The sequence below is a fragment of the Trachypithecus francoisi genome, unplaced genomic scaffold (assembly GCF_009764315.1).
Source record: "Trachypithecus francoisi isolate TF-2019V2 unplaced genomic scaffold, Tfra_2.0 Lachesis_group13, whole genome shotgun sequence".
NCBI lineage: Eukaryota > Metazoa > Chordata > Mammalia > Primates > Cercopithecidae > Trachypithecus > Trachypithecus francoisi.
Window position 1 is genome coordinate 63,711,790 of NW_022681458.1, and position 22,144 is coordinate 63,733,933.

Genomic DNA, 22,144 nt, shown 5'->3' on the forward strand with positions numbered 1-22,144 from the left:
GACAATGTGTACTTCAAAAAAAAAAATTCTTCCACTACTATCCAGTGCCCAGGAAGCCCATCTCTCAAAGGAGCTGAGAGATGGTGAGATGCGACGGTATCTGGATTAGATATGACTCTCTGATTTCAGGAGGCCCCAAGAGATGTGGTGTCTACTGACACAGAAACACAACCAGGGTTTAGTAGTCCTACAGCAAGATCTAAACAGGCAACAACATGGAGAAGTAATGGGAAGTAGATGCTGTATGTACCCTACCCAGATCCCTTTATATCAAGCCAGTGGACCCAAGCCCCAGCTGCTGTGAGCTGGGCTAACAATCACCTCCTTCTAGGAAGAATTGCTGTTTGACCAAGTCTTCGTGCCTCGAAAATTATGCCATAATTATCAGTAAGTAAAAACAACATTGATATGCACTTCAACGAGTTGGGGGCTAAGTGAGATAATACATGTTCTAATCCAGTGCGTGGCACAAAGTAGGTGCTCAATAAATTTTAGCTACCTTTTTCCATTGCCCTTTTATTTGTTCTCTATTTCCTTTAGCTAACTATAAGAGAGAATTGCTATTTCAAAGAGATTACCAGTTATATTATATTTACCAGGTATACAGTCTCTATTTGCTATTCAAATGGAAGTCAAGACCACTTTTTATCTCTAAGTTATGTTTTATACTTTAATAACTCTCTGCTTTCTGTGGTTTAGCAGTCTATTCTTGTCTGACAGAATAAACTTTATAGCTTGTAATATCTTTACAGTTTAAAGAGGTTCAAGTGTATATATTCCGTAACAGTTGGGTAGCAAAGTGTTCTTTTCTAAAAGGATTATGTTTAATATAGAAAAGCAAGGTGTAATGATCGGTTTTACATATTTAGAAATTAACCATCTTTGGGTATAAAGTGCTATTTTTATACTGGAATTCAAAGTCTGTATGCATTCTATTTTCAGAATTTCTCAATAAAGGAGGAAGCCCATTGAAAATCTCAGGGAGGGATGGGCAGGAGTAGGATGGTATCTCTTCAACTTTTCCCTATCATTTTTACGTTTTAGACATATGTGAATTTAATGTTTCCCCAGTCTGAGGAAGAGCAGGCTGAAGGGGAGGGGACACTGGCTCCCATGATACAGAAAAGGTCTTATAAATAATCTGCAGTGTTCTCTCATGAGCTCACTGCTAGGAAGACCAGATGTGAAAAGAAGCCTAGAAGCCAGAATATACAACAGCCCCTCCACATAGGTACTGTTCTACCTTGCAGCTCGGGAAGAGCTGACAAGCATTGGTTGTGGAGTTGGACACATCTAAGTTTGAATTCTTGCTCTGCTATAATCCTTGATAGTTTATTTATTTACTATGGGCAAGTTATGAACTCTCAGTTTCCATATTTGTAAAATGTGATAAATACCTACACTGTGTGAGCTACTTATAAGAACTATATTAAATGGGATAATATATTTAAATACTTCTCATAGTGTCTGGTGATGCAGTACATGGGCAATAATGGTAGCTGTTATTATTTTTATTGCTGGATGCAGTTTTAAAAATTTTCCATTAGCTGGGCATAGAAATATTTTTTTTACCTCCAACAGGGAAGGCAATAGCTTCTTTTTCCTTCTTCCCTTATAGAGAATTTTGGACCTTTGTATGTAATCATGCAAATCCTTCCCTGTTCTCTCTTACAAAGGGCAGAGAAACTCTACTCACTGGAAGCAGAAAAAGTGCAAAGAGTTGCCTACAACTGGCATCACAGCTATTTTAGGGAAGTCAGGTATAAAAGTTATTCACAGTTCAATTGGCCCCAGAGCAGGCATCATGCCAGCAGAGAAAGCACCGCATTCCATCACTGACCTTGGAGAGGGGGACTGGCTCCGGTTCTAGCAATTGCCGACTTACAGAGGGCTCGGTGCTAGAGGAAGCAGTCCTCTCCAGTATGTGAATACTCTGAAAATAAATGGAAACATAGCCCAGGGTTAGACAACTCACTTTTCATGTGAATGTGCATGGGGATGAAATCATATATAACACAGTAAAAACAGTGAATTATGTTTAAAATGACAAGTTCCTGAAAAGATCAAAGATAGCAGCAACAGTCAGAAAAATATGTCGGCACAGGATTTTCCCCTCCTCTTCTAAAATTGCTGCTGAACTACTGCTGCAATGCTGGTTTCAGTCTTGGAGAGTCAGAGGAATAGCTCTTGAAAAATTTTATGATACACCAGAAAACCTACAATTTTATGATGATGACACACCTATGACTTAGACTAATTAGCCTTACATAGAAATATTTGCTCAACTCTCCAACTGGCAATAGCAACAGACAAAAAGAAAGGTCTACCTTAAAAAGTCCAGAGGTGGCCAGGCATGGTGGCTCACGCCTATAATCCCAGCACGCTGGGAGTCTGGGGCAGACGGATCACCTGAGGTCAGGAGTTTGAGACCAACCTGGCCAACATGGTGAAACCCTGTTTCTATTAAAAATGCAAAAATTAGCCAGGCTTGGTGGTGGAAGCCCGCAATCGCAGCTACTCGTGAGTCTGAAGCAGGAGAATCACTTGAACCTGGGAGGTGCAGGTTGCAGTGAGCCAAGATTGCACCATGCACTCCAGCCTGGGCAACAAGAAGGAAACTCCATCGCAAAAATAAATAAATAAATAAAAATTCAGAGCCTTCACACCCTTCGGTCTCTAAAGTGTCTTACAAAAATGCACAGAGAAGAAAACAATTCACCAAATACTATAAACGGTAGTTGTCTTTTACAAAGAGCATTTATATATTAGTAAGATAAAATTTCAACAGAAAAATGGGTGAAGTACATGAACAAGTAACACATGTAAAACATTTGAAAAGATGTTCGAACTTAGAAATATTAAAAAAAAGAATCAATTTTTTTTTTAACCCATCAGATTCAAGAATGAAGTGGGGTTGGAAGAAAGAAAATGTAAATTAGATATGATCTTTCTAAAGAGGAATTTTGCAATTATATTAAAACCCTTCGGGGAAAAAAAGTACATGCCTTAACCTAAATTACATAAATCTACTCATTAAGAACCATTCACTATCTTGGCACATTATAAAAGTATAAAAGAAGGAAACAAACCTTATTTCATGCACTCTTCAAATACATGTGAACAAAACTTCCCTACTGTAAAGACGACAAAGATTTTTTTTAAAGTTTTTTTTTTTTTTTTTTTATGCATGAGGTGACTTTTCTAAAAAAGAACGATGGGTAATAAAGATCAAAGATACAAGTGTCACTGTATTGCAGAGATATAAAATGCTTCCCCCACCAACAAATACATTACCTTATACTTTGAGATAATTTTCTATAGGAAAAAAAGTTTCCAACATAATTTTTAAGATAACCATATAGAAATTACACACTTTAGTAGCAAGCTTCTCCCTCACCATTTACTAGAATAGCAACAAAAAACTTCAGTCAAATAAATAAAATAAAGTACAAGATCAGAAACTACCATTGAAATACGCTATTTATTCATTCATAGTTCCATTAATCAACACATCATTATTAGGCACCTACACTGTGCCAGGCACAGATGACAGGGCCACAGAGAACAAAACAGACAAGAGAACTACTCTTATGATGCTTATATTCTAGAAAGAGTTCTTATCATACAAAAGACCAAATAATGTTTAGGACATTTTTGTAAACCCATGTATTAACCTTGTCTCACGTGGCTACTGCTTTTGCTTACTTTAATCTTCCAGTCAGGTATCTGTGATCTGAGCTTCTCTTTGAGGACTCTCCCCGATCCCCATCCTTTCATGTTGCTGGGCAATAAACCACAGATACATCACCAACTGTTCCCCTGCCTCCAAAAAACATGCTAAGGAAAACAAAGCCTGGAAAGAAACTTGACCTTAGCAACTATGTAGGCAGGACATAAAGTAACTAAGCTAGGGAGAGGAAATTAAATCCCCTAACTTCCAAATCAAGCCATAGACATTGAAATCGATGTGGTATATTTAAAGTGTGATAGAAATAAATTTTGCCTCTATAGATACAAGGGGATACTAAAGATGTTGCCAGAATTATGTAGGTCAGAAGGGTTAGCAACCACACAGACCAGGACCCACAACTGTAAAATACCTACCACAGTACCTAGCACAAAGAACACAATATTAGTCTCTTCTCCATTTGATGTTACAAAACAATTTATATTATGGAAGAAAAATAAGAAATTCAATCATTTCAAATATAGCACAATATATCTAAACCCCAAATTCTGTTGATTTGTCAAAGCCCAGAGAATCATAAAAAACATTTAGTGAGACATAGCAAGTAAATGAATATTTTTAGCATCACTAATGTATGTATTTGTTACTGAAAAAGTTAAAGGACAATTTAGAAAATTACCAGCGGATACCCATTATTGTAATTGTAACTAGCTTCAAAAAATAAGCTATTCCATGTAACCTCCAGGATGACAGTGAAGAAGCCAACAGCTCTTGTAGAAACTTGCCAGCCTTGCATGCGCAGTGGCTCACACCTGTAATCCCAGCACTTTGGGAGGCTGAGGTGGGAGGATCACGAGGTCAGGAGATCGAGACCATCCTGGCTAACACAGTGAAACCCCATCTCTATTAAAAATACAAAAAACTTAGCCGAGCGTGGTGGCGGCTGCCTGTAGTCCCAGCTACCTGGGAGGCTGAGGCAGGAGAATGGCTTGAACCCAGGAGGCGGAGCTTGCAGTGAGCCGAGATCACGCCACTGCACTCCAGCCTGGGTGACAGAGCGAGACGGTCTCAAAACAAACAAACAAAAAACTTGCCAGTCTTGTATTTTTATATTATTAGAACCTATCATTGTCTATGCAATAATAAAAAATTAATCCCCTACCTTGAATTTTCTCCGGACTCATGGTTTTAAAAACTAAAAGCATAACCCTAAAGTTATGTAATTACATACCAAGCAATTTGTTATTTTAAATGAAATATCTAAGTACTTGAGTGTTGTATTTTTTATACTAGCAGCTATAAAGAAGACAGTTTAAACTGACCATACCCAGTACTGGCCTCTAGCTAGATTGAGTGCTCCTTGAAGGTGGGGACAAGCTCATCTTCATCCTGGACTTCCATCTTTGATCCACCCCATCCTAGCACAACAATCTGCACACCGAAGCCCGTCAAAAATGCAGGGAATTTGTTAGTGCTAATTGGCAGAGAACAGTCCTTCAGCAATCAATTACCTTCCAGCTTTATCTTGGAATTATTATTATTATTATTATTATTATTTTTGAGATAGAGTCTTGCTCCATCATCAGGCTGGAGTGCAGCGGCACAATCTTGGCTCACTGCAACCTCCACCTCCTGGGTTCAAGCGATTCTCCTGCTTCAGCCTCCCGAGTAGCTGAGATTACAGGTGCCCGCCACCACGCCTGGTTGTATTTTTAGTAGAGACGGGGTTTCATCATGTTGGCCAGGATGGTCTCGATCTCTTGGCCTTGTGATCCGCTCACCTCGGCCTTCCAAAGTGCTGGGATTACAGGTGAGAGCCACTGCACCCAGCCTATCTTGGAATTATAAAAATCATATTCCAATAGGATAGAAATTTTGAAAACAGTTAAAAGCCTAACTTTTAAAACAGAAAAATCTAGTGGATTAATCACAGAATTCTTACTTATTCAATTTAAAGCTATGACTAGTCATTAGGGAACACATCAAATTTAATTTCACGACATCTTCGGTTAACAAACATTAGTTCTTTTCATAAGGCTTCCTTTAAGATAATAATTTGTGGTATAATTTTTGTACTTTTCTTCACAAGATAGCTGTTTTCATATTCTTTCAGAGTGAAATGGAAACACATGCCACTACCTTCAAAGTGTTATACACATTATGTAAGCAAGTTAAATAAAGGGTTATGTAAACCAGTCAATTATTATTTTAAAATCAAGTTTCCTCTCAAATGCTAAAATTACAACTTAATTTACAAGTAAGTTTTTTAAGGAACTTAGAACACACAGACAAGGTGGAAGTACTTACCCGCCCTCTGTTTCCCCTGATCAGAGATAACGGATGCATATTTAGCTTAAAACCAGGAACCTGGAACACATATTTCATGTCGCTCTTTAATTTGGTAAAAATATGCTCCTCGGGTTAGTGTTCATTGATCTCAATACCTCTTGGGCAGCAAGTGGAAATGTGCCAACATGACTGTAGTCTAGTTTACTTGGTATCAAAGACGCAGGTAAACAGATAGACAATGAGACACTTCATAATAGTTGAACGGTTTCGTACAACTCACGCAGAGAGAAACGTGATTCTCAAAATGAGAGTCCAGGAGGTCTGTTGAATAGGGGTCTTTTCATTTACCTACTTAAATTTCATTACAAAGATATAAAGACATTGCTGGAAATGTTTTGGGCTGCGGCTACAAATTTCTGCATAGGCTCACTTTTTCTACAAATTTAGGATAGTAGTAAAGAGAATTGGTCCATTGCTCTTTGAATGTTAACTCCGTTGAAATTGTTCATGTAACTATCTTAGCTAAGCTATTTTTATATTCACAGATTATCCAAAATATTTTCAAAGAAAAATATCCAAAATAATTTAGAAATTTCTAAACTACGTTCTTCAAGCTTTCGGCTATTTGGCACGTCTCTCTTCTAGTTATAGCTGCTACTTTGAACGTAGCAACGTGATTTCAGTGTTATAGGATAGTGTTGATGATGATGATGATGACGATGGCAGTTAATATTTACTGGTTTTTACATTCCTATCTCTATGCTTTACATGAATTACTGCATTTCATCTTCACAAGCCTTTGAATAATGACTATTAAATGATCTGCCTGACTGACCAGAGAAAGGGACATAGAGGTTAAGAGTGGCACACAGTCACTAAGGGCTGGAGTTGGAAGGTGACAAGATTTTACTCTTGAGTCAAGCTTGTAAATATGGCCTTCTGAATTAACATTAAAGCTAATGTCAAATGACAAAAATAACAGAAATTTCAAATCGCTAAATGAACATATCACAAAGCATCTTCCACCACAAATCTTCTGTGGATATAGAGAAGCAGAAGTGAGTGAAATAAAAAAGAAAAAATTATAGCACTCTTAAATATGGTACGATCTTAAGGATAATTTCTTTGTTACCCTTACAGCACACTCAAGTTAATTTCCAATTTCTAATTTATTTTTTTTCAAAAACACACTCAAACCAGACAATTTCTAATTTTCAAGAACGGAGAGCAAGTCAGCTAGCTTTTACTTTGGGGGTACAGAGTATGGGGCAGATAAAAGAACATAAGTTTTGCAACCCTTCAGACCAGCATTCCAACCCTCATCTGCTATTTACTGTGTGACGTAGACAAATCATTAACCTCTTTCAACCTCAGTGTCCTCTATCTGTAAAATGAGGATAATAATATCTACCTTGTAAGACACTGCAAGTCACAGAGTGGGCATCCAGTGTATGCACAGTGCTGCCCAAAGGCTGGCACACAGTAGGCACCCAATAAATAGCAGCTATCATCTCAGTTATAAACATTATAGGAATAAATCTCTAGGAACCTTACACATTCCCACTGCCACAGAAAGATGACTTTCAAACAGTTTGCTGGTGTCTGACACCTAGGAGCCCTTTTGGAAGTGAGGAAGCCATGCCTTCCATGACCATCATGTTACCCAGCGAACCCAGTAACCATGGTCAGCGTCACCTTGTGATCAGGACATCAAAATTTGGTGAGACAGCTGTTAACATGAGTTAAGACAGATGGCCTATTCTTTAATGGGAAGGCAATAGCAGTGATGGCAGCATAGATTACATCCGTCTGAATGCCTGCAGCAGAAGATGTGTGTGGATTTTCCTTCAAAAAGGTTTTTCTTTGTACTAGCATAAAATATTAAAATCACCAAAGCCAAAAGGCCATGGCTGAAGAAGTAGCAATTATACTACTTTCTCCATTATCTGGCCTTCACTGCAAGATGCAGAAGTGCATTAACAGTAGGTCTCTATATAAGCACCCTTAAAATGAATGAAAGTAGAAAATTTTAGAAACAATGGCTGAGGCCGGGCGCGGTGGCTCAAGCCTGTAATCCCAGCACTTTGGGAGGCCGAGACGGGCGGATCACGAGGTCAGGAGATCGAGACCATCCTGACTAACACGGTGAAACCCCGTCTCTACTAAAAACACAAAAACTAGCCGGGCGAGGTGGCGGACGCCTGTAGTCCCAGCTACTCGGGAGGCTGAGGCAGGAGAATGGCGTGAACCCGGGAGGCGGAGCTTGCAGTGAGCTGAGATCTGGCCACTGCACTCCAGTCCGGGCGACAGAGCGAGACTCCGCCTCAAAAAAAAAAAGAAACAGTGGCTGAAAAAATTCCACACAGCACACCTGGGAAATTCTGAAGGGAGAAAAGCAAAGTCAGCACAGTCCCATCCCTTCCTGCACAGAATTATGAATCAGCCAGTATAGCCTCACCATTGAACTGGTCTGTTTTAAGACACCCTGTGTTGTAAGAAATACCATGTGGACCCATCAAGTGGTCCATTGATAGCAAAGAGTAGTTCAGCGATATTGACTATGAAGAGATAAAAGGTATGGGAATAAACAGCTTTTTAATTCCCATGGTTGCCTTTAAGTAGAAATAGAACCAGAACTTACTGGTGAACTTCCTCCTGATTCTGTACTCACAACACTCAACAGCATAATCAGAGGAAACCACAGCAACCAGAGTATAAGCACATACGGATCATGCTTCATTACAGCAATTATAAACAAACGGCAAATCACATAGACAAATACCAGGGCATATCAAGAGCTAACGCTCTGGAACATGTAGAGTCAGTTTAAAGCAGGAAAACTGTGACGCGAAAAGAACACTAAAGTTAATCTGTAATTTTCTAAAAGGCTTTTAAAATTACCCAGGATAAGGATTTTTCAGTATGATAATCACTCACATGATTTTGCTAACAATACAAGCAAAAAAAAAGAGGCCATATATCTTTTTAATATTTATGTAGGTTCATTTGAGGCAGAAAGTTGGACTGTTTTGATCACCCTTATAAACTGAGAGCATATCATTCATATACATATCATATTCATTCTTTCATTCAGCAAATATTTATGAGAATATGTATTGATATCAGATCTTATATTTATGAGAATATATGTTCTTTCATTCAGCAAATATTCATCATATATAATATGTACTCATAAATATTTGCTGAATGAAAGAATGAATAACGGTTCACTATATATATATATTCACATATATATATAGTCTAAGTTCCTGCTGAGACATAATTAAGTTAAATTACTGTGAGATCAAATGTAAGCAGGAAAGAAGACAAAAGGTGACCCAGCTCACGCCTCAGCACCTCAAAGTGGTTTGAAAAACGTGTGCCAAGCTTCCCATGTGGCATAATATCCTTCATACTCATTTAACTTCTAATTTTATTCTTATTGAGGTGAGGTCTTCAATTTCATTATATTTTAATATAATACATAATGATATTTAATATTTGCTGACAAATTTATCACATTTACTACATTCCAAATACTGTTTTAAAGATATACACACACAAACTCATATAATATGACCTTTAGAAAAACACATTCATTGCAGAAATTTTTTAGGGAAAACAGAAAAATAGAAAGTAAAACCACCCATAACCAGCAATAAACTTTTTCAATATTTTGATATATTTTCTTTCAGCTTTTTTCAATGCATATACACACTTAATTCTTAAAAACAAAATGAAAAAAATTGTTTTTTCAATTTAATAGCCTTTTTGTTTGTTTTTTGGTTTCAATTGGCAATACAGTCCTCCCTTGGTATCCTTGGGGGACTGACTCCAGGACCTTCTGCAGATACCAAAATCTACAGATGCTCAAGTCCTTTATACATAATGCCATAGTATTTGCATATAACCTATGCACATCTTTCCGTATACTTTAAATCATCTCCATATTACTTATGATACCTAATACTATGTAAATGCAATGTAAATAGTTGTTATACTGTATTGTTTTTTATTTGCATTATTTTGATGGTTGTATTGTAGCAGGGGGATATTTTCAATCCATGGCTGGTTACATAAACCGTGTTATGTATGTAACCCTTTATATGGCTCAACAATGGATGATTCAGTCCACGGATCTGGAACCTGTGGCTACGGAGGTTTTAAAAGTAAAATGTTCCCACGGCATTAAATATTCAAAAGCAATTTTAGCAGCTGTGCAATATTTCACTGTATAGCTATGAGAGAGGTTATTTAAATACTTCCTTGTTGAATGTTAGACTGTTTCTAATTTTTTTACTACTATAAAAATACATTGATAAACTTTTTTTAACTGAAATCTTTAACGTGTATCTTTGATTGTTTCCTTAGAATACATGTTTTTAGAAGCTGAGTTACTGGGTCCCATAGTATGACTTTTTTAAAAAACTGTAGTTACATATCACTAAATTTCACTCCAAAAAAGTTAAATCAATTAACATGCTTAGCAGTAATGCAGGAGAGTATCTATTTCCTTGAAACCTCACCAGTTCTGGCTATTAAAATTTTTGACAAATCACCTCTTAATTGGGAGTTGAGGTCAGGAAGTCTGGTACTTGAAATATAAAACATACTGTATGTGCAGAACTTTCCTTTACCTTTGTAAGAATATTTCACTTCCAGTCTAGGAGAGTTACAATGGATACCAGACAGAGGGAGGTAAGATTTTCTGTTTGTCCAAGTTGAAAAGCAAATAAAGCAATTTTACAGACCTAGGGTCCTTTGGAATGATGTTTTTATAGTTCTAATGAAACACCTAAAACTGTTCTCTGTAAAGTGATCATTTCCAAAACTGAGTGAATAACAGTCTCCTGGGGAGGCTTCTGTAAACAACAGATTCTCAGGCCTTTTCAAGGACCTACTGAATGAGACCCTCTGGGCTTCATAAACTCCTGATACTGTGGCCCTCTCTATTTGGTGTGATGCCTGAGAACCTAACAGGCAGTTCTAATCTTGGATCTGACAGACGAACGTGCTGCTATAAAATTGTCACCCAAAACCAGTCATCTCAAGGTAATACAAGATAACCTCTAAAGTAAAAAACTGATAAAGGCAGGCCTAGAGAACTGAAAGGCTTTGGCAGGCACAGAAAGCAGTGAACAGATTCCTAACCAAGTAGCACTGGATTCTGAATCATCTGTGGATAATGAGTATCTGTGTGCCATTATATAATATATAATGGTATTTAATATTTGCTGACACTTTTGTCATATTTACTACATTCCAAATACTGTTTTAAAGCTACACACACACAAACTCATAAAATATGACCTTTAGGAAAACACATTCCAGGTAACAAATCTCTTTCTAGTGGTCTCAATTTCAGCACATTTGACATGGACTGAACATGTACCATAAACACCAAGCAACAGTGACAGGGATCTCTAAAAGGTGGCAATGCCAAGAAAGCTGTGGAGCTGCTCATTTCATCTAATGGAAAGGTTAACAGCAGTTGTCAATAAAACTCTCATTGCAAAAAGATGATCAAAACTTCTCATTCCAAAAGCAATACGTGTAGTAAAAATGCAAAAACTGAGAAAAGCACAGATGGCATAGAATTCACCTATGATGGCAACAGTTCATGATAGAAACTATCAACATTTTAGTCTATGTACCATTTGATTTACAGTTTCCCAGGTCATCAAGGATGTGAAAAATTACTATTATTGCTCAAGGGAGAAAATGAGGAGGCAATACCTAACTCAAAAATGATTGACAAATGCTGCCTACAAGGTTCACTTCAAAGTATACAGGAGGCCCAGACATCCAGCTTGGCAAGTATTACAACATCTAATAGTGGAGGGGCCAAGAATAAGGGCTCCAGCAACTGCATTCCAGGGAGCAAATTCTGTCTCCACTGCTCATTAGCTGTTGGCAAGACATTTCACCCCTCTGACACTTGCAGCCTCCCACAGTGAGAGCTCATGAAATACTAGCTGTTGCTGGTGTTATTCTATTGGTTTGTACACACATTTTGCCTAATATACAGACTCTTCAAAACACCCAGTTTGCATCCAAGCCACAAAAATTGGTCCCAGTCTGAGCTTTTGCAAACAAATATTATTTTCTCACTGACACTGGTCCTAAGTCCCAAAAAGTTGATTCCATGGGATGGGTGGAATCCCAAAAAGGCTCAACTGAAATTTGAATCAACTCAATAATTTAAATATACCCAGCACTCCAGAGAGAACACTACAGATTTTCAGATCAGGTTAGTGTTTCTCTCTGAACTGACAGTTGGGTTCCAGGGTCATCCTGCAAATCCCTGGGTCCAGTGAAATTCTACACAGAGCTAATAATTCAGGTTATATTCCTCCTTACTGGTGACACTGGAGGTGATTATAATTGGAGATTAGGTGTCAAATCAGGGATGCTTGACTTTCTTTTCTCTAGAAATTAGAACATTTTCGTTTGAGATAACATTCTATTTTTCACAACTCAAAGAAATCCATTTCCTATTTAGAAGATTTGACACTATGTCTCAAAGTAGTGATTTAGTTATTTCATTCAACAGAGCGATTCGAAGATGCTCCAGAGGCTCAGTCGGAAGAGACAAATTCCAATTCAGTTCATGTATATGCTGGGAGATCTTTTTATTAGCCTGTTTGTTCAACAAGAAAAATTGTTATGAAAACTTTGTACATAAAGGACAGTTGATGAGAGACATTTGTACTGTCTGGTTTTCCAGGCACCTTCTTTACTTATGATGAGTTTCCTGTATAACAGATGCTGCTGAAATCTGCTCTGAGTGGCCCTGTCACTAGTCCATGGTTACATCAGCACATGGTCCCACTGAGTCACTGCTGGGGATGGCTTTAACATGTCACCAGTGGGCTTTGAATGAACAGGCCACTGTTGGTTTTGAAATGTACTGCTGTTGATATTACGTAGGAAATATATTCGATACTACTGTAATTGAAATATATAGTTGTTAAAAGATGGACCATGATACTGAATATAAATTTTGTAAAAACTGGTAAGAAGATGAACTTCTAGCCTCTTACGACTTATTTATTTTTTATTATTTATAATTTTTTCCTTAAAATGTTATTTATTTTATGATCTCTGAGCTTCAGCAAACTTTGAGTCATTATGAAGGCTGGCTGGCTTTTTCTTCTTTGATTTTTCATTGAAGAAAAAAATTGACTCATTTAAGGATTCACAAGGTCTAACCTGGTGGAGATATATATATAAGAATTCACTCATGACAGATGCTATCAACTGAAAAGTATGCATTCCAAACCCTACATTCTCAGAGCCATGGTGTCTGATTTTCTGATACGACTTGAAAATAACACAAATAAAAATAATCATTGGCTCCAAATACAGGACTTGCTTTTGAAAATGCAGATCCTTGGGCATAATCCTAGAACTACTGAAAATGCCTCAGAAACATATATTTTGTTAACATTCTCTAAAATATGTAAGTATAGGCCAGGCACGGTGGCTCAGGCCTGTAATCTCAGCACTTTGGGAGGCCGAGGAGAGTGGATCATCTGAGATCAGGAATTTAAGACCAGCCTGGCCCCATTTCACCAGAGATGGTGAAACCCTGTCTCTACTAAAAATACAAAAATTAGCCAGGCGTAGTGGTGGGAGCCTGTAATTCCAGTTACACAGGAGGCTGAGGCAGGAGAATTGCTTGAACCTGGGTGGCGGAGGTTGTAGTGAGCTGAGATCACACCATTGCACTCCAGTCTGGGCAACAAGAGTGAAACTCTGCTCCAAAAAAAAAAAAAAAAAAAAGAAAAAGAAAAGAAAGAAATGTAAGCATAAAAGTATAAAAGTAACTATGGAAACAAAATCCAGTTAGTGGATCACAAACTGAGTGACCTTATTATATAATATGACCATAAAATGCATACTGATCAGGAAACAATAACCTTCATTTTAAAATAAAGAGAGGCTGGGTGCAGTGGCTCATGCCTGAAATCCCAGCACTTTGGGAAGTTGAGGTTGGTGGATCACTCGAGGTCAGGAGTTTGAGACTGGCTTGGCCAACGTAGTGCAACCCCATCTCTACTAAAAGTACAAAAATTAGCCAGATGTGGTGGCAGGCGCCTGTAATCCCAGCTACTAGGGAGGTGGAGGCATGAGAACCTGGGAGGTGGAGGTTGCAAAGAGCTAGATTGTGCCACTGCACTCCCACCTGGGCGACAAAGCGAGACTCTGTTTCAAAAATAAACTAAAATAGGCTGGGCATGCTGGTTCACGCCCGTAATCCCAGCACTTTGGGAGGCCAAGGCAGGTGATCACCAGAGGTCAGGAGTTCAAGACTAGCCTGGCCAACATGATGAAACCCCATCTCTACTAAAAATACAAAGTTAGCCAAGCGAGGTGGTGCACCTGTAATCCCAGCTAATCAGAAGGCTGAGGCAGGAGAATCGCTTGAACCTGGGAGGCAGAGGTTGCAGTGAGCCGAGATTGTGCCGTTGCACTCCAGCCTTGGTAAAAAGAGCGAAACTCCGTCTCAAAAAAAAAAAAAAAAATCCAAAAATTAGCTGGGCGTGGTGGTGCTCGCCTGTAGTCCCAGCTACTCTGGAGGCTGAGGCAGGAGAATCACGTGAGCCTAGGTAGTGAAGGCTGCAGTGAGCTGAGATGGCACCACTGCACTCCAGCCTGGGCGACAGACTAAGATGTCGTTCCAATAAAAAAAAAAAAAATCATGAATTAAACAAAATAAAGAGATACATCCCACTCCCACCAATATGTTTAACACCTGTGCAGAAGAATGCTCCCAACTCTCTGCTTTTGGCTGCTTTTGTCCTTCACGTGATTCCACTTATTCCATCACACGTCCACTCTTAGGAGCAAGAGGAAGGGACTGTGCTCTCTCAGCTCCTCTCTGCTGCCTTTGGGCTATCTACTCTCAAAATCCACTCTTGTGGGACTTGGAACTCCAAACCATATCATCTTCTCTCCCTGTTGTCATCTCCTGACCTCATGATTATTCCTTTGCTGCTATCAAGACCTCTGGAGCCGAGCTCCCAATTTTCTCTCCATCTCGACTTCTCATTCATTCATTTATTCCTTCTAGTACATCCTGAGCATACCAAATGTGAGGTGCTGTACAAGTTGCTAGGAATATATTATTGAGTGAAATAAAACCCTGTTTTCATAGAGCTTACATTTCAGTGTTAGGGAATACAGGAAGGAGATACAGACATAAACAGGAAACAAACACAAAAACAAATAGATAACATGCCAGGTGGTGGTTAATGCTTTAAAGAAAAATCAAATCAGCTAAGTGGACAAGGAGAGATGAGTACATGCAGGGAAGGGCAGAGAAGGCTGCCCAAAGAGGGTACATTTGGAGACTGAGCCAAGTGTGTGACAAACCGGGGAATGGCTGGATGAAAAGCAGGTGAGGGTGAGGGGACCAGAAGTGCAAAGGCCCTGAGGTGGGTGTGTTCTTAGCACATCTGAGGAATGCGCTGGAGAGAACCACGTAAAAGGAACATGGTATGCGGTCAGAGGATCAGGCAGAACCAGATTATGAATGGCTTTGTAGACAATGGTCAGCAATTCAATATTATTTGGGCAGAGATGGAAGTCACTGGAGGGCTTGGTGCAGAAGAGTGCCTCAATCTGACTTAGGTTGTGAAGGAATTACTCCAACTGCTCTGTAAAGAATGACCTGTATGTTGGGCAAGGACAGAAGCAGGGAGACCCACTGGAAAACTATGACGATAGTCCAGGTGAGAAATGACGGTGGCTCAGACCAAGGTGGAGGGGGAGGAGGTGGCAAGCAGTCATCAGATTCCAGGTATATCCTGAAGGTAGAACCAACAGGATGATTCTTGGATTCCTGGATTTCTCACCAAATGAAAGAACGGAGTTGTCATTTACTGAAACAGTATGAGCTGGACAGGAGTACACTTGAGAGGGAAATTAAGAGCTCAGTTTTGGACATGTTAAACTTAAGGTGCTTTCTTAAAATCCAAGTGGAAATCACCCTTGGTAAGTTAAATATTACTGTGACTGACCTACTGACATCCAGGATCAGGGCTTACAAATTCAAACGCTTTAAAGGCAAGTCAGTCAACATAAATAAGTATTGAGGGCAGGTGAAGACTGTAGCCATCAAAGAGTAAATATCCCAACTACACTGGAAGCCATTACTGAACCCAGTCTAGGGTTGTCATCAGAAATCTGGGATCAATGTTCCTAGACCTTCCAATTCTTTTTTCATAAAAGGAAGAATCTGTATTTGTAACAATCAAATCTTATAGGGAAAAGAGTTCCAGTCTACTAAATTCTAGAATTAGTTAAATAAAAAATCTTACTTCAGGACTTATCAGTGTCCTTAATTGTGTAACGCACATTGCAAAAGAGATTTTGTTTAGCACTTTTCTAACTTATTTGACAGAAGAACTCTCTTTTAATGCAACATCTTAAGGGACAAGCATTACTTGGCAAACACTTTGGGGAATGCTGGTTTATGGGTAAGTCCTAAGTGTTTCATCAACAACCCTTATGCTCCCTCTTTGGAAGTTTTAGGGCATATATTAATATGTTTATTACAGCTTATGAGTCATAGTTGATCACACACAACACACACACACACACACACACATGCACACACACACAGAGGCAATTTTGCTAGATTTTCTAACAGTTCATATCAGATTTAGTAAAATGCAAATGGAACAATTATTAAAGTCTTCTAACTTGTTAAGTAACTAAGAGGAGTCCTGACACTACCATTGGTGAAGAAACACTTAGTGAGCACAAGGGCACTGAGTCATTTTATTTCCTAGCTCCTCTCACTTCTTTGCCAACTACGCTACCTAATGTAGTGACAGGAAGGACAGCTAATTACTATTATGCACAGATGTTCTTTGTTTTACTTATCCGTGAGGAGGGAAGAAGAGAATGACAAATAAATCAGGAATGGAAAATTTGTAATAAAAATACAAAACTAATGTTGTTGCAGGTCTTTAAAATATATCCTCCAGGATATATTAAAACATTTGAGGTTCAAGGCTGCTCTCTGAAGACTTAAGAGTACATAGTCTGTTTAAGAGAGCTCACAATACAGATGAGGAGATTAGTACATAAAAAGATAAACAAAATAGAACTGTCAAATATTGTCAAAAAGATCTATAAAAGCTCAGAGAAAGGAGAGGGTAAAGTAAGCTTGCATGGCCAATGGGAGTGTCATATGAGCCGGTCTTTGATGCATAGGGAGGCATCGGGTTGAGAGGAGGGTGGTGAGAATTCCATGCAGGAAAGGCAAGTAGGGATAAAGACAAGGCAGTTCAGAACTATGATCAGACAAGACTGTTGAGGTTGGGAGGAAAATGGAACACAAGCCTGGACCAGATCATGCTGGACATGGGGTTCCAAGTGAGAAACTATGGCCTTAATTGTGTAGGTGACAATGAGTCTGATGGATTTTGAGCATGAATCTGCCCTACTCAGGACATTTGAAATGGTGAGGCATAAGTGAGATAGTGAGGCAAGTGTACTCTTTAGGATCCTGGGTAGAGGTGATGAGCACTGGGCAAGGGAGCTGATAGTGGGAATAGAAGGAAATTATAATATTATGAAGGAGGAAATGATCAATAAGACTTGTTAACTTATTGAATGTGGGAGAAGCAAAGGAGAAAGGCAGGCATTGACCCTGGGTCTCTGAGAGAATGGTTATCCTGACAGCAAACTGGTTTACAGGTATTGATTTAAGACACAGTGGTACCACTCAAGCAGCAGTGCATTTAAGTAGAAATGCTCAATCAATTCATTAGTGACCTAAGACTAGAACTTGAGAAGGAAAGGTAACCAATGTGCATTAAGATACCACTGTATTCTCAGCTATGTGCTAGATCTTAATTTAGGAGAGAAATGGGGCTGGAGTTTACAAATTGGCACCATCTGCATAGATGTCAGTCAAATCAGGAGAATGGAAAGGATTCAATGAAGCCAAATTTATCACACTTTCTCTATGTCCCTTCACTATGAAAACAGTTATCACACAAAAATAGATGCATATAAAAAACACTATATCACATCACATCACGTGATCACTCAAAATATCTGAGTTCCCTAAGTTAATTCTGAGGTTTAGGCAGTGATTGAGATAAGGAAGGAAAAACAGAACTGTAATTGATCTCTTCTATTCTTCTCTCCCCTGAGGGAGGTAGCCAGACACAAAACAGGAGTCAGGAAGGAACCAGGGAAGAAAGTTTTTGGGAGAGCTTCCACCTGCCGAGATAAATAGGAGTAAAAGTAAACTCTCTCCTTAAAGAATAATAACCCTTTGAAAAGTGTCTCTTACTTTTCTAGAACTCATTATCAATGTACAGACATGCTCCTTTCATTCCCATCATAAAACTTTCCATTCACAAGCAAGTGAAGAGTCACACATTCCACCTTCAGGCTCCCTCCGGCACACCAGGGTCTCAGTGTTTCCCTGTTGCTTTGCGTGCCCGTCCTGGAGCTCAGGTGCAACAGGCAGAATAACAACGCTCGACAGATGTTTCTACAGCAGTCATTCACCTTTTCCATTTGCCACAATTCTCCAGAGTGAGCTGGGTCAACTGCTTCCTTCTTCCCAGCAGTCAGGAAGGTCATGTTCCTTACAATGTCTCTCTCTCTGTTTAAATGCCCAGGGAAGGGAAAAACGAAGAAGCCATAACAAGAAAGAACAGCAAGGCAGGCAAAGGTAGACTCAATTTGTAAACTTAGAAACATCTCAGAATACGGTAGTTATTTAATATAAAAGTGTTTCCATTCCTGGTACTCTTACTTTCTTTGACTCCGTAAATGCAATACAATAAATATTATAACTGTGTGTAATCACAGATTTAATGGCATGACTACTTATAACGAACTGAATATAGCTGTCATCATAACAAAACATAACATCATAACAAAAGACACCAGTATCAAAAGTTTCCCAAGACCCTGGAGTAGAAACACCTGCCTTAGGATCTGTGAAAGTGCATTAGCACTCCTTGATTCTTACAGATTCTCCTGGAATTTCTTGCTAAAAAGGAAGAGAGAGTGCTGGGAGGGTTTCCTAAAAAGCATCCCCAGCAGTGCATTTGCACTATCTAAAATGAATTCATATATGAAAGTGGCTGTCTCAAGACCCATGTCTATATGATGGCCAATCGAATGATTGATGTTCACACTCCTAGAAACTAGGCAATATGCTTTGAAAACATAAAACAGGGGGTGAGGGGTGGAGGGGGTGAAGGAGAACCTGCACGATGCTCACTAATTGACAGTTGCCAAAACGGAAAGCTTTTATAAAAAGGTAGTAACACCTACTTACTGGGAATTTCCAGTTACACAACCAAGATACTATCACAAGACAAATTATGATAGAAAATAGTTATGCTCAGACCTGTGCTGGCTGAAATAACAACGTGTTTTGACAATGAAGAACATTCATACGACAAATGCTCACATAACCCTGCCAGCAGAATCGCCACTTAAACAGTAATGACATCACAAAAATAACTTGCAAAATTGGCTCAAATGGAACCATGGGCATTTTCTACCATAATTAAGTAATAACCATTTACTTTCTCTGTTGCCTGTAAACATTGTTTGGGTTCTCACTGCTTTTAATTCCTGGTATTACAATTTTATCCGTAACCTAATTCCCGAATCTAGCTGTTACCAGATTCCACAAAATATCGAACAGAGGTTAGTGCTTGGCAGCCCAGTGACAGCCTTATAGGAAGATGTCCTTTGCAGGGTTCATAGTTCCCTTTCCACCTCCATGAAGGAAGAGAAGTGTTCAAGTTCTTGATGCTGGCTCCCCCTCCAGGTGCAGGGAGGAAAAGACAGCCGGGCTTCCCATAGCCACCCTACCAGCCTTCTGTGTCTGCCTTCTAAAAAAGAGTCCTAAATCACAGAGAAGCAAGAGTGGGAGCTTCATGACATCATCAAATGTATCTACAGAAAATAATCTAGTTTTCACTTGGAATAAAAGACTTTACCAAACAATTTCAGAAATAATTAGCAATCCCATCCTATCTCAATGGTATTGTATTTGTATAAAACAACCAAAGGCACTTAATGCTCTTCTCTTACCTGCCTACTATCCCTTTGGGAGGATATCGAAGAGGAGGCACTTCTATGGGTTGGAGTGGATGTTTTATGAGCAGGGGAAATGCCCTTCTCATCTGAACTCATCGCTGCAGTTAGAGTCTCGTTTTATGCACTTAAGACCATCCCAATCTTCTCTCAAATCCACAAAGAAGTAGATGATTTTTCAGCTTCATTCCATTTCATGAATCAGGTTTGATTAGAAAAGAACAGGCAATATTCAGGGTGACCAAACCACCTAAGAGCAAAACAAACAAGCCTCATATAAGTAAATAAAGTCAAATTAAAATCATTATATTTAGGATGAAACATTGTGTTAGTGAGAGGAAGAACTCTGACACATTAGGAAATACTTCTCTCTCTAGATTTTAAGGTGGAAGATGGAAGTGTTAATATGCAAAAAAAAATGACTGCCAACATGAAAATGGGAAGAAATCATGTGCTAAAGTCATATTCTGTCCTCTTACATTTTCTTTGTTTTAAAGCAGATTATAATGCTATATTTGAGACCCTAATGCCAAGGATACCAGATTCTCCTCCAGAAACATAATCTCTCCTACCCAATGGACTAGAATAAGAGCTCGGTCCATGTTTGTCTTTAGTTTAGCTATGTCATGTATGTGACGGTTAAATCCAACACAAAGCAGTCAGTTACAAAAGAGTTAATGCATTATGTTAACACATTATGTGCATCCTGTGATCCAGCATTTGTGAATGTCAAGGAATACATATATCCACAGTTATTTGTACCTCAAAATTATAGCATGCCTACATGTGACTCTCAATAACCAACACGCTTGTGAACATCTACAGATTGACAGGGTATCTCACAGCAGGGGTAAATGGAGTTCCTTCACTTATGCATGGCCAACAGCCACTTCAGTTTTTTTACTTGGATTCATGTAAGGAAGGTTTGCATTGTTAATATTAAGGTTAAAAGCTTGTGTCAGAGAGAAACTCTTAAATTGGCCTCGTCTCCAACACAGCTATGCTAAAAAGTGTTTAAAAGGTAAGCACTATGGTATAACATTAAAAGCTTAAAAATAGTATTTCCCAAAAGATAGACAATTAAAGTGAACCTTATCCTCTTATAAGAAGAAGACCACATTCTAGCTCCCATCTTAATGCTAGTATCTTCTTGAAGGAAGTACAGAACACCAGAACATTTGTGTAGGCTTGTTAGCACAGGTTGGGGAGGAAAGCTGCTAGCAGGAAACAGAAATCAATCTTTAGACTACAAAAAAGTGAGACATGAACTTCAGTCTAGAGGGTGAGACACTGAATCAAGTAAACAAAAAATGATGGAGATACATGGGCATCATGAAGACAGTGAGTGAGGTGAACTAATGGATCTAGGAGTTAGAGCTGAAGTCCAAAGGATGAGGAGTTAACTAGGTACCTGGGTGTCTGGCATGACATGATCAATAGACGAGTGGTAGCCAACATTACTAGAGTCAGAGAGACAGCAATATGGTGATCAAAGAAACGCAGAGGCCAGTCCCTGCAGGACCTTGTAGGCCATGACAGTAGCTATGGTCTGAATGTGTCAACCAAAATTCATGTGTTAGAAGCCTAACCCCAATGCAACAGTATTGGGAAGTGAGGCCTAATGGAAGGTGTTTAGGTCATGAGGGTGGAGCCCTGGAGACTAGGTTAGTGCCACTATATAAAGAGCTTGTGATGTGGTTTGGTTATGTTCCCACCCACATCTCATCCTGAATTGTAGTTCCCATAATCCCCGTATGTCATGGGAGGAACCAGATGGGAAGTAATTTGATCATGGGGGTGGTTACCCTCATCGTGTTCTCATGAGAGGTCAGATCTGATGGTTTTATAAGGGACTTTTCCCCGTTTTGCTTGGCATTTCTCCTTGCTGCTGACATGTGAAGAAGGACGTGTTTGTTTCCCCTTCTGCCATGATTGTAAGTTTCCTAAGGCCTCCCCAGTCATGCAGAACTGTGAGTCAATTAAACAGCTTTCCTTTATAAATTAGGCACTCTCTGTTATGTCTTTATTAGCAGCATGAGAATTGACTAATACAGCTTGTGGAAGTGGGTTCTCTCTCTT

The 22,144-nt window shown here is 39.0% G+C and overlaps 1 protein-coding gene across 8 annotated transcripts in view; it reads right to left on the bottom strand.

Annotated features, from left to right (window-relative positions):
- The window catches only part of OSBPL6 (oxysterol binding protein like 6), a 94,070-nt gene extending 73,795 nt beyond the window's left edge, over positions 1–20,275 (bottom strand). For 7 of the 8 annotated variants that reach the window (XM_033231012.1, XM_033231017.1, XM_033231014.1 and 4 more), the window contains exons 1-2: positions 20,063–20,275; positions 1,841–1,933 (exon numbers count right to left, since the gene is read on the bottom strand). In XM_033231012.1, the coding sequence (XP_033086903.1) occupies positions 1,841–1,933; positions 20,063–20,164 (195 nt within the window). In that variant the 5' untranslated portion in view covers positions 20,165–20,275. The remainder of the gene's footprint in view (positions 1–1,840; positions 1,934–20,062) is intronic. The other variant, XM_033231018.1, reaches the window with a different exon arrangement.
- Positions 20,276–22,144: the final 1,869 nt, after the last annotated feature.